The following is a 15,937-nucleotide window of genomic DNA, read 5'->3' as shown; positions in this document are numbered from 1 at the left end:
CCTACCCCTTCCCCTATCTCATGGAACTATTTTCATCTAACCAGTGCTGTTGGGAAACTAGCGGGGCAGGGATTCAGCCCAAATTATTAGTATACATTTTGCTGAGGAGGGGGCAAATCCAAACTACTCCTTCAGTCAGAAAAGGAAAGACACAGCAGGAATGGGAAGTCCAGGCAGCATAAAATATTTGCTGGGGTGAAATACCATCTGATTCAATTACTCTCACTTGGACAGGATAATTCTATGTGAAGTAAAACATTGCCAGGGAACTCAGAATATACCCACTGGTTCAGGGAGCAGCATGAGCAGGGGATGATCCAGGAGCTGGGAAGACTCCAGCGCTGGGCGTGCCCTCCCCAACAGGCCACAGTCCCACAGTGTCTCAGCATGGCTGGCAGAGCCAGGGGTGGGAGAGTGTCAGTCAACAGCCCCAGACACAGGGAAAGGATGAACCAGTACCAGAGTCTTTCCAGAGAGCCTGGTCTGGAGCAGAAGGACTGGAGACAAAACTACAAGGTAGGTCCTAGGTCCGTGCAGCAGCCAGGACAGGAGACAGGAACACGTCTAACACAGCTCAGATGGGGATAGGAAACACAGGCCTGAGCATAAATGAAGTCCTGGGTCATAGGCAAGAAGCTGCATGGGTGGCAGGTGAAGGGCAGTTAACAGGCATCCCCCTTGGAAGCTCTGGGACAGACCCTAGGAATAGGTTTTGGTTGGTTTGCTTTCAGTGCAGGATGAACTCCTGACCTGCTGTTGTGCTCAGTGCCTCTGAGGCTGGGGACACTGGTGCAGCTTCCTCCAGTGGGAGCAACCCTGTGGGACCCCAGCACTGACCCTACTCTGAGCTGGGGCTTTGACTAGAGACCTCCAGAGGTCTCTTCCAGTCTGAATTATGCTGTGAGCCTCTGGACACTATAACACAGGGTTTTGGACTCGTTTAGCCTGTTATTTTAAATCTGAGGCTTTACCTCACTGTTTTAAATACAAATTGGTGAATTTAAATAGCTGGATTCCTTTGCATTATTTTCTCTTTGAGATTTTTTTGTACATAATGAAACCTGTGTAGATGCTGTAAGTGTCTCTTCATCTCTATGTGCTCTCTGCAACGTGACACATTTTAGCAGCTTCCTTGAAGCTACAGGCTTGGAGGTGTATCCTTGGGTCTAGCTGACTCCTGGGCCCCACTGTGAGAGTGCATCAGAGTTACCTGCTGCCATTAGCAGGTAGATGAAGGCAAGGCTAGGAATGACAAGTGTGAGCCATGTTTCCTTGCAGTGCGGGCTTTCCCTTCAGTTTGAGGCTCTCCTGTGGCTTGCCTTGTCTGTATTGGGGCTTTTCTTATCTTGAAATATCTTGAGGTGATTGCAGAAGAAAGGTCTCTGAGACCAACAGTCTCTTTGGCTTTTCCAGCTAATAACAAAAGATGGTCCAAGTAAAGATACCCCCTCCTCCTAAAAACCTGTCTTTTTCATATTTCTTTGAACTGTTCCAGTAAGAGCAGCCTGTTTTAGTTTCTTCCTCCACTCACCTTCTCACTTGATAGAGTGCCTCAGGCAGCATTGTACCCAGCACCTTGTGCCTGACAAACATGTATTCCAGAGAATGTCCCATTTCACTGTCTATGGGTGGTGATGAAGCCCCTTGGCAAACCCTCCTGCTGGCAGCCGATCCATGAAGTTCTGAAATATTTCTCAATTTCCCAGTTTATGCTGCTCAGCTTTAATTTTCATCTGCCTGATACCGACACAGACTTTAAGGAGCTTCTTGGGTCCCATTGTTTCTTTCTATGATTTTGGATTCTTCACTAGAGTCAAATGTGTTTTCTTTTGGCTATAGGAGAAAGAATAAAATCTATCATCATAGGAAACACCTTTCCAAGGGAGAACTTATTTGACAGATCTCACCTGTGAACTATGCAGCTCAGTTTATAATTGTGGATCAGTGTTTTTTGGATGCTTAGTCAATTGCTGTATACGATTAGCTATGATCAATGTAAAAAAAAATAAGCGACCATACTTACCTAACAAAGACAGCTTCCAAAAAATCACATTGACTGGGACAGATCATGTTCTTACCCTCTAGGTTTCTTATAATCTGAAATCTCAGGAAAAGCACTTATATTGTGTGCTAGACCATGATGCTAGTTAAGGTATTTTACCATAAATTCAAATGTTTAAAATAGGTATTTCAGTCACAACTGAAATTGTTTTTCCACAGGTGAAGGTAACATTGTTGAGATGGTGACACTGAAGAGCAAGAGGATTCACAGACAAAATCTTCCAAAAAAAAAAAAAGGCAGCAGAGAAAATGAGATGGAAACTGAGCAACAAGAGAATGAGCTTGTTTCAGGGAGCCATGGACACTGACACCCACTTGCCAGCAGATTGTATACCTGCTGTGTGCATGCGAGGTGGCCCCATGAGTTTATGAATCTTTAGCCAAGTAATGAGTTTGAGCCCTGTCCTACCCGTGCCAGGCCACAAAGGACAGCTGTCTGCTTGTAAGCTGTATCTCACCCTGCCTGCATCGTGCCAAATAAAGGTGCCCAAGTGACAGTGGTGAAAGGGTGTGAACTTAAAAACTGATGAAAACAATTCTTCATAGCTTCTGTGTTCCCTCTTCAACTACCCCTTCCCAAAGCTAGATAAGAAACTGCTACTACGTGTGGTCTGCACACAATAGACATGAGGCAAATTGCACACAGTTAAAGGACTGTTGTAAGAGCTGTTGTCCTCAGCTGTCACGTCAGATTGTCTAAGAGTATTAAAAGTCAAACCATGCCACATTACTGGTTTGCTTCTGCTCCACTTCCTGCATATTAATGTGCAGGTTCAGCTGCAGCCCCAGCCGGTTGGTCTCAGCACAGACAGGGTCAGGGAGATATTGTTATGATCCCAAATTGGATCAATCCAAATATGCTCAAATTGGGAAAACCATACAAAATGGAAGAGCAAGAGACTAGTCATGTGAAACACTGTCCCTGGCCAGCTCTGGAGTTCAGTGAAGATCCCCCAGGCAGGTCCCAGTTGGACTGCATGGACCAGCTAGATGTAGGTCCTGCAAACATCTCTACAAATGCTACTTTTTAAATTTTTATTTTAGTTTGGTTTCATTTTGCTAAAAAAGCAGGCTTTGCTCTCTGAAAGATGCTGTTTTGGAACTGGATGGCTGAGCCTGCTGCCTGATGTGTGGTTGTGAACAAGATTCATCGTGCAGGAACATGTCTTGCATGAATAGCAACAGGCCCGCTCTGGTGGATTCCTCCAAGCTGTTCCTCTGATTTTGCCTGCTTGCATGAATCAGAGAAGAGAGAGCCACTTTTACCACTGTGACACAGTGAAAGGTTGCCAGCAAATCACACAACTCTGAGCTTTGGCAGGCCTGTTTACATGCACCAGGCAGAAGCTGCATCAGTGCTCATATGGAAATAATGTAATGCTCTTGGTCCTTGCCAGCACGTGTTTTGGGGTTAGTCACAGCCAACGGAGTTGACATGATATAGGAAAAAAAGAACATACCTTGTGAGGAGATTTTATGACAACCTGGGCACAACTCTGCAGGAGGTTTCAGAGAAGGAAGGGGGGGCAGAGCTGCCACACAGCTGGAATGCAACCCAAGTACAATTGTAGACAAGGTCCCCTGGCAGCAATTCAGGTGGTATTCCTGCTTCACATGTGGCAACACCAATAAATAGGAGAAGACACCAATGAAAAGGTAGACAGGCTTTTAATGGCATGATCGAGAATCCCCTTTTAATAACAAATCTAATGACAACTGTGTCTGGTATGAACAAGAAATGGCATCATCATTTATTTTTCTTTAAGATGCGATCTGAAATTATGACAAATGCCAGGTGGATCTGTACACAGACAGGGCCTCTGTGATGCATGCCAGATTTTATGGCCAAGAAATTTGCCATGCAGTTGAACCGGATTGTGGTTCCTCAGTCGGAGTCCTACATTCTGTTTGCAGAGTGTAAACATTCTCCAGCTGCTTTCCTAAAGAATGCAAAGAAGATATGTAGAGAGACTTAGCCTTTGGACCCAGTCACATTTCCAGGCAGGCAGTACCAAGGAGCAGAAGTCCTGTCTCCAGAGTGTGCCAGAGGCGAAGGAAAATATCGGTGTGCCAGATACAATGTCTAGTGTAGAATCACATGCTATCATGTTAAAAGGAGATATATAAAATTATCTGTGTTTCCACCTCCAATTCCTGTCTGGAGAAGAAGCAGCCCAGGTCCCAGAGCACAGTAGTGTCGCTGACACTGGTTTTCACACACATGGTTGAGCCTGGACTCCTCCACTAAACCTCCATGTCCTGCAGAGCTCATCCCCCCCTCTGCAGGCAATAGTCCCAGAGCCCATGCCATGCACCTTGGCCTCACCTACCCATGTGCTGAGTAAATGTTAGCCCCTGCCTCTTCCAGTGACCCCATGTCAGACCTTCCTGTGCTCCAGGCAGGGGCAATATGAACAAGGCCAGAGGCAGAGCAGCAACTGAGAAGCCCCACGCTGATACCAGTCCAGCAGTATCCTCACCAAAGCAGAGGTCTCACACCTGCAGGCCCCTCTGGTTTAGGAGCTAAGAGCAGGAGCAGTTATTATCTCGGTCCCTACCAGGAATCCATTTGGATTTGGTAGCTCCCTTCCTCCTTTCAGCACAGAGGGCATCGATATTTACTTTAGACCCGCTTTCCAGACATTTGCAGCTCCAGAAATAAAAGGGATGTTCCTCCTTATGACCAAGAGCACTGGCCTGCATGGTGCAGGGCATGCTGCATAGGTTGGTGGCCAAGTCTGCCTCAAGCTCTGCAGAATCCAAGAGGGCTTCAATCCCCCAAGCATAGAGGGGCTGACCTGCAGGGAGTATATGGTGACTTTGAAGACAAGATTTGCTAGAGGAGATACATTAGGAATGAAGGGACAGGAGAGTGATGGTGTACAAATCACTGTCATTTCATGGGATTTTGGCTGTACTCTGGATCATAGCTCACATCAGGCTGGCAACAACAGATATTCTCTGGCCTCGCAGAGATACCAATGCCAAAGCTCACAGGGAAGGCTTAACGTCAGTTGGCTCTGCTGTCACTGCCAGCGTAGTCCCAGACCCTTGGAGTGCAGCAACAGGCTAATAAAGAGCACAACAACTATTTGGGGTTCTGCAGAGGACCTCAGGAACCAGCACAGAGTGAGCCCACAGCCTTCCACCCAGAAGCCCAGTTACAAGCAGGCACCCCAAGAGGAAAGGGCCTGAACAGGAGGCCAAGCTCTCTCCCTCTTGTGGAGCTGTAAGAGCAGTTGGAAAACAGATAAAGCACTGGCATGTTTCAGTTAAGCCAGAAGAAATTCATTTGATACCAGACTCATCATGTCCACAATGGGACTTTTACTGTGTTCACAAGATTAATTTAACTGCGGGTGATTGATGTGTAGGGCAAGGCCTTAGGTGAGCATTGGTGCCTATACATGTAGAATAGTGGTGGGATCATGCCATGGGTCAGTAAACTATACAGAGAAGAAAGAAGTGCACTAAGGGACCACTGAGCTGCTACTGGAGCAGGATCTACACTGAGAAAACACCTCTGTGTTGGAAAGGAGAAACGTGAAACATTCTCTTGCCCTGATACAACTTGCATTCAATTGAAATGTTTCACCACCAAACTCTCAATGCTTGTGTTAGTCAAAGGCAGCAGTGACACTTCAGATCCTGGTCCATGCCCCACAGAGATGTATGTCATTCCAGGAGCTATTACAGGTCACATGGCAACTATGACAGCTGCCAACCCCCCAAGCTGTGGTGCTTTGGCCCTAGTTCGTGCTCAGGCAAGTGGAGCCTCACAGCTCACATGCACTTTGGTAGGGTGGTAGCCTGTTCCCCCACCCACATTCACTGCACACAGCAGTCAGTCCTGCACACATTAGAAGTCACAGTATCAGAAGACTTCCTTGAAAATAGCAGGATCCTTTTTAACCTTTAACCACTATATATAATGGTCACTAGTTATATTATATTGTTATAATAACATATATATTATAATATTCTTTATTTAGAAAGTCTCCTGCCCCTCACAGATTCCAAGCACAACTGACTCAGAGACATCTGTTACCAAAACACCTTTTGCACGAAGGTAAGCAGAAGTGTTTTTATGCTGCCAACCAGACAAATCAATTAAGCAGCTCCATCCATCTGTGTATTTGAGCCTCTCCACGGTATTAGTCTGAGTGGTGGCATTGGTCCTTTTTCTTCTTCTGCTCATATAATCTGTTGTCACACTGGCTTAGCACTGACAACTCAGATTTGCCACTTGGCACATCCCCCCTCTATCCCTGTTTCTTTGCAATCAACTCCTGACCAGGCAACAGCCACTGACTCTTTTTACCAGCCAGTGTGCCACCTTCTCTCGGCTGGCAGATAAAACCCCTGTAATGTGAAGACTCAGCATGACACCAGGCAGTCCCAAAGACACTTATAGTCCCAACACATATGGGACCCCATAAAGCTCCCCTGAACTAGACCTGTCTGTTCCCACTGCCCATGCCAATGCACACACAGATGTAGGCACAGTGGTAGCTTGTCCCAGGAGTTCCCTCAAAACACACATGGGCACGATTACCTGCAGCTGGCCAGGACAGACCCTGAAGCAAAGACACTGATGGGAACCACGTAGCGTGAGGCTGTTTCTAGAAATTCTCACAAACATGGGAAAGTTCTGGGAAACCTGCTTCTCTTTCCCTGACCCCACATGTGTTTTTTTATTCTTCCTAGACATTTCCTCTGCTCTGGTCAGCAATGTCTTCTCTTCAATCTTCTCTCCTCTGCAGCAAGGACACAGCTACACACCAACAGCAGTATTTGAGCAGTCCCATGTGTCCTCGAGGCTTGACAGAGTTTGCACAGGACTCATTGCAGAGAACAGCAGGATCTTGCCTCCCCACATTTCTGGGATGTGATAGCCCATCCTGTTCTGTGAGGCCAGACTAGATCATCTGGCATTCCTCCACCACTTAACTTCTCCCTAACATCACAGCTTCATCCCTCTTGTTCCCAAACATGATCTCCTGTGTTTGCTCCAGCTATGGCAGGTGCCCTTCCAACTTCCCTGCAGGGCAGTGGAAGAAGAGAGGAGCCAGAGGAGTTGTTAACCCTTTTAGAGGACTGTTTTCCCCGTAATACTAACAGAGAGTATCCCTGCTGATCCACCTGCTGGAAAATGCCTCTTGAGAGACAAACAAGAGGACTGTGAACTCCTGCAAACAGGGTGTGCTGCTCCCCAGTGATGGGAGTACCCTGGGGTACCACCCCAGAAGACATGACCTGGAGACACCATGCTTTTGATGCACTCTCCTGCTCCGCTCCATGTCAGAGACAGTTGGGAAGCAGGAAGGTGCTGGGGCAGGGAGTCTGGTAGCATGACCACAAGGAGAGATGACTAATGCTAGTCCCAGATCTCTGTGGGTTCAGCTGCACCCTCAGCCCAGCCCTGTCAAACAGTGCTGGGAATGGCTGTTATTTTTTGTGCTGCTGATCTTTCTCTGGCTTTTTGAAAACTGTGGGACTTGTCTCATGCCTCTCCAGCCTATGACAGCTTTGGCACGAGTCCTGGTGGGACCAGGAATCTACTGCACCACAAGGAGATGCTACCTTGGTGTCATCAGCATCTTGCCTGCTACTTGGCTGGGTCATGATAGAAAGACCCCTTAGAATAAAGCTCGGTTTCTTAGAAACCTTTTAGTAAGAAAAAGTCCCCACATTTCTGTAGGAGTTTCACTGGAGGATTGCTTACAACTAAAAGCTTGCCCAATTTCTTCCTCTGCTGTTCTCAGCTACTCCCTCCTTCATGTGCCAGATGGAAGATCATAGAATCCTAGAATGGTTTGGGTTGGAAAAGACTGTAAAATCATCTGGTTCCAACCCCACTCCCAGTGGGCAGGGCCACCTTCCAGAAGAGCAGGCTACTCAGGTCCCTGTCCAACCTGACCTTGTCTCTGCCCTGGAGCTTCCTCCCTGACACGGGTATAGGTGTGCTGCCAAAAACTCTCCTTTAAACTTTCTCTTGAACAAATACTTTGATTGTGCTTTATTGGCTTCCCATGATGAGGCAGGTTTGCTAACCCTGTTAATAGTCCTGTAGTCCTCTTTCCAAGCTCTTTCGGTGTCATTTTTGGCAGGTGCATCTAAGACCTGGATGGAGATCTGGTAAAGGCTTCACGACAAAGTCTTACCATCTGAACACACTAAAATTAATAGCCCTCCGATAAATTAATAGGAGTCCCATTATGATTTATGTTTCTCAGAAGAATCTGTGTTTGTGTTTATTCTGTTTTCTAGTTTCTAAACCTGCAGGATGTATTTAGGTTCTATTCTGACCCACACTTCAAACTCATATGACATTATAGCGCCACTAGAAGTGGTCACACTCTCTGTCCTCTCCTTCTTCTATTGTGTGACCAAATGGTGAACCTGACTGATGAACTGAACCAGATGAAAACCAAACCAGAAAACCAGAGCTGTTGTTTTCATGCTGGATAAGCATTTCCAGTCACTTTAACAAATAACTGCTCCATTGTGAGGTGGTAGAAGTGCAATGAGGCAGCTGGAATTTGGAGGGATGTTGCTTTTGGTGGCAAAATCTGCACAGTCCATCATACCACAGCCTGAGTTCCCTCTGAGTTGCCAATGCTGCTCTGCAAAGATGAGGGCATGTGTTTCTAGAGTGGAAGCTCTGCTGTTTACCCAACCAGGATGAACCATGTCACTGGAAAACATTTTGAACTAGGTGAAATAAATTCTTAGCATTGGCAACTGCCATATAAAGAGGTAACTCCTGTGTCCTGTTTCTAGACATTTCCCTGTTTGGGTGTCCAAGGAGCACCCTTTTCTCCCAGCCACCCTGTCACAGCTCTCATGCTCCTTTCCAGGACAGTTCCTGGAATACCCTGTAGATATGAACAACTTCAGGATTTCTTGGACTCAATAGTCATCAGTGTGACTGCTTGCATTCATGTCCAAATGAATCAAGGTTATTACTGTCCAGACTCCTTTCATCAGGCTTTGTTGTCTGCAAATAGAAAATATTTGCAGGTAGTTGCAGCTGCAAGAATAGGTGTACAGAGCAGCTGTGTTTTTGTTCTGCCTCATGCAGAGCCTCTTTTAGGCATGACAATGGTGTGAAGCCCAAACTATTTGGATCTGGACTATTTTCTCCTGTGAGGTGTGGGGAAAATTTCATCTACTTCAAGATCTCTTCAAATGCGGCCAGGTCCTCCTCACTTTTATTTTCAAGCCTTCCTAATTCGTCTGGGGGCTAAAAAGTTGAATGATTTAGTTCTAGCTGAGTGCTAAGCTTCTGCTCTGATAATACTACTTGAAGAGCACAGTCCTTACTTTTATGTTCACACTGTTAGTGCTGATACAACATGTGGCAGAGTTGAGCACCAAGAAAAAGACAGAAACCTGACCTCTGCCACTCAACCCACTATACTCTTGGATAGAAATGCACAGGGTATCCACAGCGTGCCAGCAAACCTCTCCTTGCAAAGCAGCATCTTTTGGGTATACTACAGGATAATAATTTCCCACCCTGCCACGTAGGGGAACTTTCAACCACAGTGCCAAAATTCACAAACACCAAGAGCGTGACAATAAAACACAAGAAATTTAGGTGCAAGGGGCACCAAAGCTAAAGGCATCCAGTGACTATTCACATCTTCACGATGGAGCTGTGTTTGGTGGACTACAGGTCTGTGGCACCAACCACACTCAGGGCCAGAGGGACCACCCTTGTTGGGAGATGCGGTGTCCACAGATCACAGTCTGGTGTTTGAGACAGAAGTGGCTGCAGTGTGCTCCCTTCTACATTAATTAGCAAGACCTCTTGATTTCCCAGCAAGCTGCCAATACATCCCTACTTCCACCTGAGTACCCACCACACAGGTGTCTGCTGAAACAGCAGCAGTGTCAACTGAGCAGCAATGCCAGATGGCATCCTCTGTGGGACATATTGGAGCAGGTAGGAGCATCCAGCAAGAACTGCCTGTCTCCCAATGCCCACCTGTAGAGGGATCTCTGGAAAGAAGAGCCCCCTCCACCTTGCTGCTTCTCTTCTCTCAGCACACAAGGACACATCCCTCCCTCTTGGCTAAGCTGGAGGCAATCCCCTGCTAACAGAGATGGCAGGAGGTGAGCCAACATTCAGGTAGATGGCAGCGCCCAAGGCTGGTGTTTTCCCAGCAAGGAGAAAGGAGGGAGCTGCCTGAAGGACAGGAGCCTTCCTCTTTAGCAGGCCTTGCTCTCTTCTCTGCTCCTCTTTCCACAGCTGGGGGTGGTGTTGGAGACTGGTATTGCTAACAGAGAGAGGGGAATCCCTGGGGAGGGAGGAGGGCCAGGCACTGGGCAGGCTGCCTGGGGTCACTGTTTGGTGCTGTGCGCTAGCAAGCGTGAGCTGAGGGCTGGATGTCTCCCTTGAAGAAGGCTCCGTGGCTCAGAGGCTGTCAGGCCCATGGGAGCTGATTGCAGTGTGGGGTGAGAGTGTGAGTGAAGCATTGAAGTACAGCTACCGCTATACACTCGTGGGTCCAGCATGGAAGGCTGTGCTGCAGCATCTCAAGTGTATACTATACTCAGAAGTTACCCAGTGTGTTGGGCTCGCAGAAGAAGATCATTATCTGGCAGCTGCCTTACTTTCCAGGGACATCTGCTTTCCTTTGGTTGCTGGACTCTGAGTCTGGGTTTTTCCTCTTTGTCGTTTTTTGGCCATGCTAGGAGATGGCAGGGAATCTCCTGTTGGCCCCTGAGCCTGAGCTGAGGGCTGAGGTCGGGGGGAAGGAGGAACTCGCTGAGGAGCAGTCCCTGGCTTACGCTGTCGGCAGGGAGAAGGACTTTCCCTCCGAGGTGGCAGCTGGCTTTTGGGGGACGTACTGGGGTTCCTTGAAGGAAGGACAGGGCTCCGAGGGGATGCACCGCTGGACCTCCGTGAGCTGCTCCGTGGAGGAAGAGAAGTAGAACTTGGTGAAGACGGAAGCCGGCTTTGTACCTGCGTTATTCGGCATTCATTTGGGACACCTCCAGCTGGTCTCTGTGTCTGAAGCCTGCATGGGAAGAAAAGAAGGAGGATGAAGGGGAGTTTCTGCAAGGGGCACATGCTATTAGCAGGATCAGATCAAGTGAAAGAGGTTGTGGAAGGAAAGCCAGGGCAAGTGAAGAGAGGCTTCAAAAAAAGAAGACAGAGAGGTGAAAATTACACACACCGCTGAGCTGAAATGACAGTAGGAAACAAAGATGGACCATGCATTCAAGCTGAGTGAAGGGTGACGTCATGGGAGAAGAGCAGAGCCATGGCTCTGTCTCCTCAAAAAGCCCAACACTTTGCATTTCTCACTGTTTTGATCTTACCTGCAGACAGCAGCTGCATCCTGCGGGGAGTTGCACAGCCCTGCAATTGCGACAGCCACGGAGATCTCTGACCTTCCTGCCTCCAGTGGTGTTTTCACTGGTGTGACAGGACGAGGAATTCTGCTCTTTGTGCTTATGGGTCTCTCTTCTTTCCCCAGGAGTGCAGCCTTCTTCCCTCCCTTCCTTGGGATAGAATCATCAGAGTCATGGGTGTCCTCCTCAGAACCAGTGGCTGACAGGGTTTCTGAGGCTCGCCGTCTCTCGTCGCTGGAGGAGGCTGAGGAGGAAGCCCCAGAGGCCAGCCGGATGAGGCGGTTCTGTCTCTTCTCCATCACCAGGCGAGCCAAGTCAGGTTGCTTTGCCCTCTTATAAAGCCGTTCTTTGGCTGAGAGTGAAGTTGAAAGATCTGAGCCGGTATCCTCCTCAGAGAACAAAATGGGTATCCGACTTCTATACCTGGAGCCCAGCAGCCTCCTGGGGCCCTGCTGTGGTGTGTCAAGGAGGGTCTCTTCTCGCTTAAGGTGTCCTGCTACTGATGCTGGCTTCTCAAGGCCAGTCTCCCTGGTAACCACCTTGCCAGGCTCTTCCAAATCCAGCGAGAGCACCACTTTGCTGGAGAGCTTCTGCTTGTCCTCAGGAGGCTTTGCTATGCCGTTGGGAAGGGCCAGCTGCTCCCCCACTGTCTCTGAGGTGGTTTCAATGTGATTAGCTGAAAGTGCACAGCTCTCGGTCTCCGCCCCTTCTAGCCCCGAATGTATGCTTCCATTCTCTACCAGGACCAAGTTGTCCTCCAGCTCTTCTTCAATAATTACTTCCTCAAACTGTCCCGGAGGGCAGTACTCCTCATGCCGCATCAGCTGGCTGCTGGAAGACATGACATTTAAGTGGGTCTTTTCAGCAATATGAACAAATGTGCGCTCAACTTTGGTAAAGGGGGAGGAAGCTGTAGCCACTGCCACGGGAGGCTTTGGTTCAGATTTAAGGACTGAGGACAGGGTCCCTGGCTCAGATACATCCAGTTGGCTACCCATAGGCTGAGGCCGCTCGCTCTGAGGTGTCAGTGCAGCAAGAGTGCCCAGATCAACTTCTGGAGCTAAGTCTGTGGCCACAGGAGACTTTTTCAGATCACCTGGTGAAAACAGCACTAGTGTTTTTGAGCCTTCCTCCAGCTCCACGTCCCCGTCAGCAGTGGATGCTCGACCCTTCGATCCCTTCTGGTCATCAGCCAGGAGTGTGGATGGTGCACACTCCTGGCTGCGCTCTGTGCTTTTTTGACTCAGGTCGCTGCTGGAACCACTGTGCATGTCAATCTCATTGCTTCCCTCCTCCCCCTCATCCTCCTCATCTTCCTCCTCCTCGTAGTCTTCCTCATCTTCTTCCTCCTCTTCTTTTCCATTCATTTCCAGATAAGGTTCCAGAGGTTTGCAAGGAGCAGTCAAGACAATATTTGAAAAATCAACTTTCTTTATCCGCTGGGATACCTTAGGCTTTTCCCAGTAGTCTGACATGTCTTTTCTGAAGTCTTGATAAGGCAAACTTAAAGGGACTACCTTGGGCAGGCCATTCATTTCAAACGACTTCAGCATATATGCCTGCAAGAAGACAGATGTGACAAAAGAGGGTTAGTTAGTATTCAGACACAACGTTGACACAGAAGACATCAGGATAAACAGCAGTGGGAAGAATCTGTGGAAAGTATCTAGTCCACCACTCTTCCAAAATACATGCCTGAGCAGTGGTCACTCCATCATTTCATTCATATAAACCTTAAAAAGCAGAGATTCACAGATACTTACCAATGAAGGCAAAAAAATGTGCCAGAGAAGTTCATTTGTTAGCAGTCTTGAACCTGGGCCAAATAGAACTGTTTTCAAGCAATTCTTCAGGATTTTTTTTACATTTCCCAATCTTCTTCAGTATTTCTACATTTATTTCAGTATTTATATATCTACATATTCACTCCTTTACTGGAACCACTCAGCAACTCTCTTTTATGCCCCAGGCCATAGTGAACTCAAGAGGCACCTCTGGGCTAGAGGCACCCCTAACTTCCTTATCACTTTCCATTGCCATCCACCATTGTCCCTGGGGCAGTAACCCTTGTAGTGTTACTGCGTTCTGTTGCTGCACTATCCATCCCCTCTTCTGCTCCAGCAACTCCTCCTTCTGTCTTCTACAGGCTTCTGTGTTCACTAAAATCATCAGCAAGTCATGAAAGCTGGCACATAAAGTGTCATTATCAGACTCTAGCGTGTCCAACCATGAGAAGCAAAGGGTGGACAGGATAGGTGGTGGGGGCAGTCTTTCTCCAGTCTGTGGCAGAGAGACTGCCTGTAAGGTGCCCAGGGACAGGCTGTGAAATGACTGCAAATGATACTGCAGAAAAACAGCAGCTCACACACACATGCACACATTGACTAAGCAAGACCAAAGGACAAAATAAATAGGAAATGCCCACTGAAGCTTGGCCTAATTAACAATTGGTTGTAAATGAAAATCACATCAGCACCACTCCGCAGAATGGATTTAAAAACAAATAATTTAGATTATGCTTCTATTGGAAAACTGTAACCTCTCCATTAACTCAACTGGTCAATAATGCATTACATGTTACCCTTAAAAAGATTTAATCATGAACAGAAGGACTCCAAATATCTGCTTTTTCAAGAGGCATTTGACAGCGTCAGAGGATATTTAGGATACACAAGCCTAACAACTAAACAAGCTCCCCCTTAACTATGAAAACTCCAGAGCTGCCAACAGCTCCCACTTTCACCTGGCTATGGAATGAGTTTCACAACCCCAACAACGGTTCCTCTGCTGCTCTATGGCACCCCATTTTCTAGATGCTGTGGTGGGTTGATGATGCAGATGGATGACTGCTGCTTTCTCTTTGCATATTGAAATATGCTCCTATCTAGACCTTCAAATCTCCTCCCAGCCCTTAGCTTGTGTCATCTCATCTGCTTTGCGGTCAAGGTGAACTGAATCCAGTCCTGCAATGCACATCCTATATAGGCCAGAGATTCGGTTTCTGTGCCCTGCAGTCTTGTCCCACCACCAGCTCTGTCTCCAGCAGCCCCTCTTTCCTCAATAGCTCTTTCCCTTGCAAGACATCAGAAGCTTTTCTGAGATGAGATTGCACTAAGCAATAAGATATGACATGAAGTTGGACAGCAGGATGTTGCTGTAAGAAAAAATAATGGCTCTTTATTTCTTGTGCTCTAGTGCCCCTTTGCTGTTGTTGAGTCATGTTGTAGATACTTTTCTAACCTCCATGTACTTCCACTTCTACAAATTCCTTGCAGTATTTAGCAAATGGACTGCCTTTCTATCTGTCATTTCAATTTCTCCATGTATTTTCTATTTTCCCTGCATGGACACTGCACCCCAAGCACAAAAGTGATTTCTTGGCTTCTACCTACCTTTGGGAGACTTGGACTGCTTAACTGTTGCATGCAGTACCCCAAAATTGCCAGAATGCATTCCTTAAAAGAGCCTGAGACTGGCTACTTTGCCACTCTAAATGCACCATGGAGAAACTCCAAAGAGCATGAATATACAACTAAAAGAAACTTTGTTGAACCGGCTCTTGGGCCAAGTATTATTGTAACACATATTTTCTTATCTTCACTACTATCATCACCTGAAGCTGTTAAGAGGAGACTGTCCTAAGGCATTAGAGTCTGACACTGTCTTCACTGTTGAGTTAATGTGATCAGCAGCCTGATGCAAGTGGTCACTGCTGAACAAGGTGTTCCCAGTTTGTACAACTCACTAGAGAGTTGTACAACTCACTAGAACTGGTTCCTGTCTTGACAGTTATTATGTGTCTTTTGTACAAAAGCACACTCAACTGCCCTAGGACTATTCCCTAAAGGCCAGAGAAAAACTTTTCTGCTATGCTGTTCTGATGGGGAGAACTGAGGGAAGATGTCAGAAGACTGGGAGTGGAGAGGCTTAGCCTGGATCTTAAAGTTGTAGAATAAAAAAGGTATAAGGAATCTCTGGAGGTCCCTGCTCCAATCACCCCTCAAAGCAGGACCAACTTAGACCAGGCTGCGATGGGCCGTGTCCGGCAGAGTTTTGAGTATCTCCAAGGATGGAGATCCCACAACCTCTCTGGGACCCCCTCCTAGCATTTGAGGCTCTTCATGGTTAAAAGGGTGGGGGTTTTAATATATTAATTCCTATATCTAACTTTTCTTTAATGCAACTCCTTGCATCTCAACCTTTCACTGCGCACCCCTGAGAAGAATCTGGCACCTCCCTTCATGAGGCAGTTCAAAGGTTAGAATGTGTGGAGCTCACAACTGGCAATGGCACAGTTGAGAGACTCTGGTTAAGAATCAAGGGGCAAACAAATAAGGCCGATGTCATCATGGGAGTCTGCTATGGACCTCCCAGCCAGGACGATGATGCTGACAAATTAATCTTTGAGGAACTAAGGGACACTTAGTCAACTGCCCTTGTCCTTATGAGGGACTTCAATTTGCCAGAAATTAACTGAGATCACCACACAGCTGGTACAGAAGATTCCTAA

At 47.3% G+C, this 15,937-nt stretch overlaps 1 protein-coding gene across 1 annotated transcript in view; it reads right to left on the bottom strand.

The window, feature by feature from the left end:
- Positions 1–7,099: 7,099 nt before the first annotated feature.
- The window catches only part of TTBK1 (tau tubulin kinase 1), an 89,987-nt gene continuing 81,149 nt past the window's right edge, over positions 7,100–15,937 (bottom strand). The window contains exons 14-15 of the mRNA XM_018085491.3: positions 11,395–12,986; positions 7,100–11,090 (exon numbers count right to left, since the gene is read on the bottom strand). Coding sequence (XP_017940980.1) covers positions 10,664–11,090; positions 11,395–12,986 — 2,019 coding nt within the window. The 3' untranslated portion in view covers positions 7,100–10,663. The remainder of the gene's footprint in view (positions 11,091–11,394; positions 12,987–15,937) is intronic.

This window comes from Manacus vitellinus, unplaced genomic scaffold (assembly GCF_001715985.3).
Source record: "Manacus vitellinus isolate BGI_N305 unplaced genomic scaffold, ASM171598v3 scaffold_81_pilon, whole genome shotgun sequence".
Lineage (NCBI taxonomy): Eukaryota > Metazoa > Chordata > Aves > Passeriformes > Pipridae > Manacus > Manacus vitellinus.
This window is presented reverse-complemented; position numbering and strand designations above follow the sequence as displayed.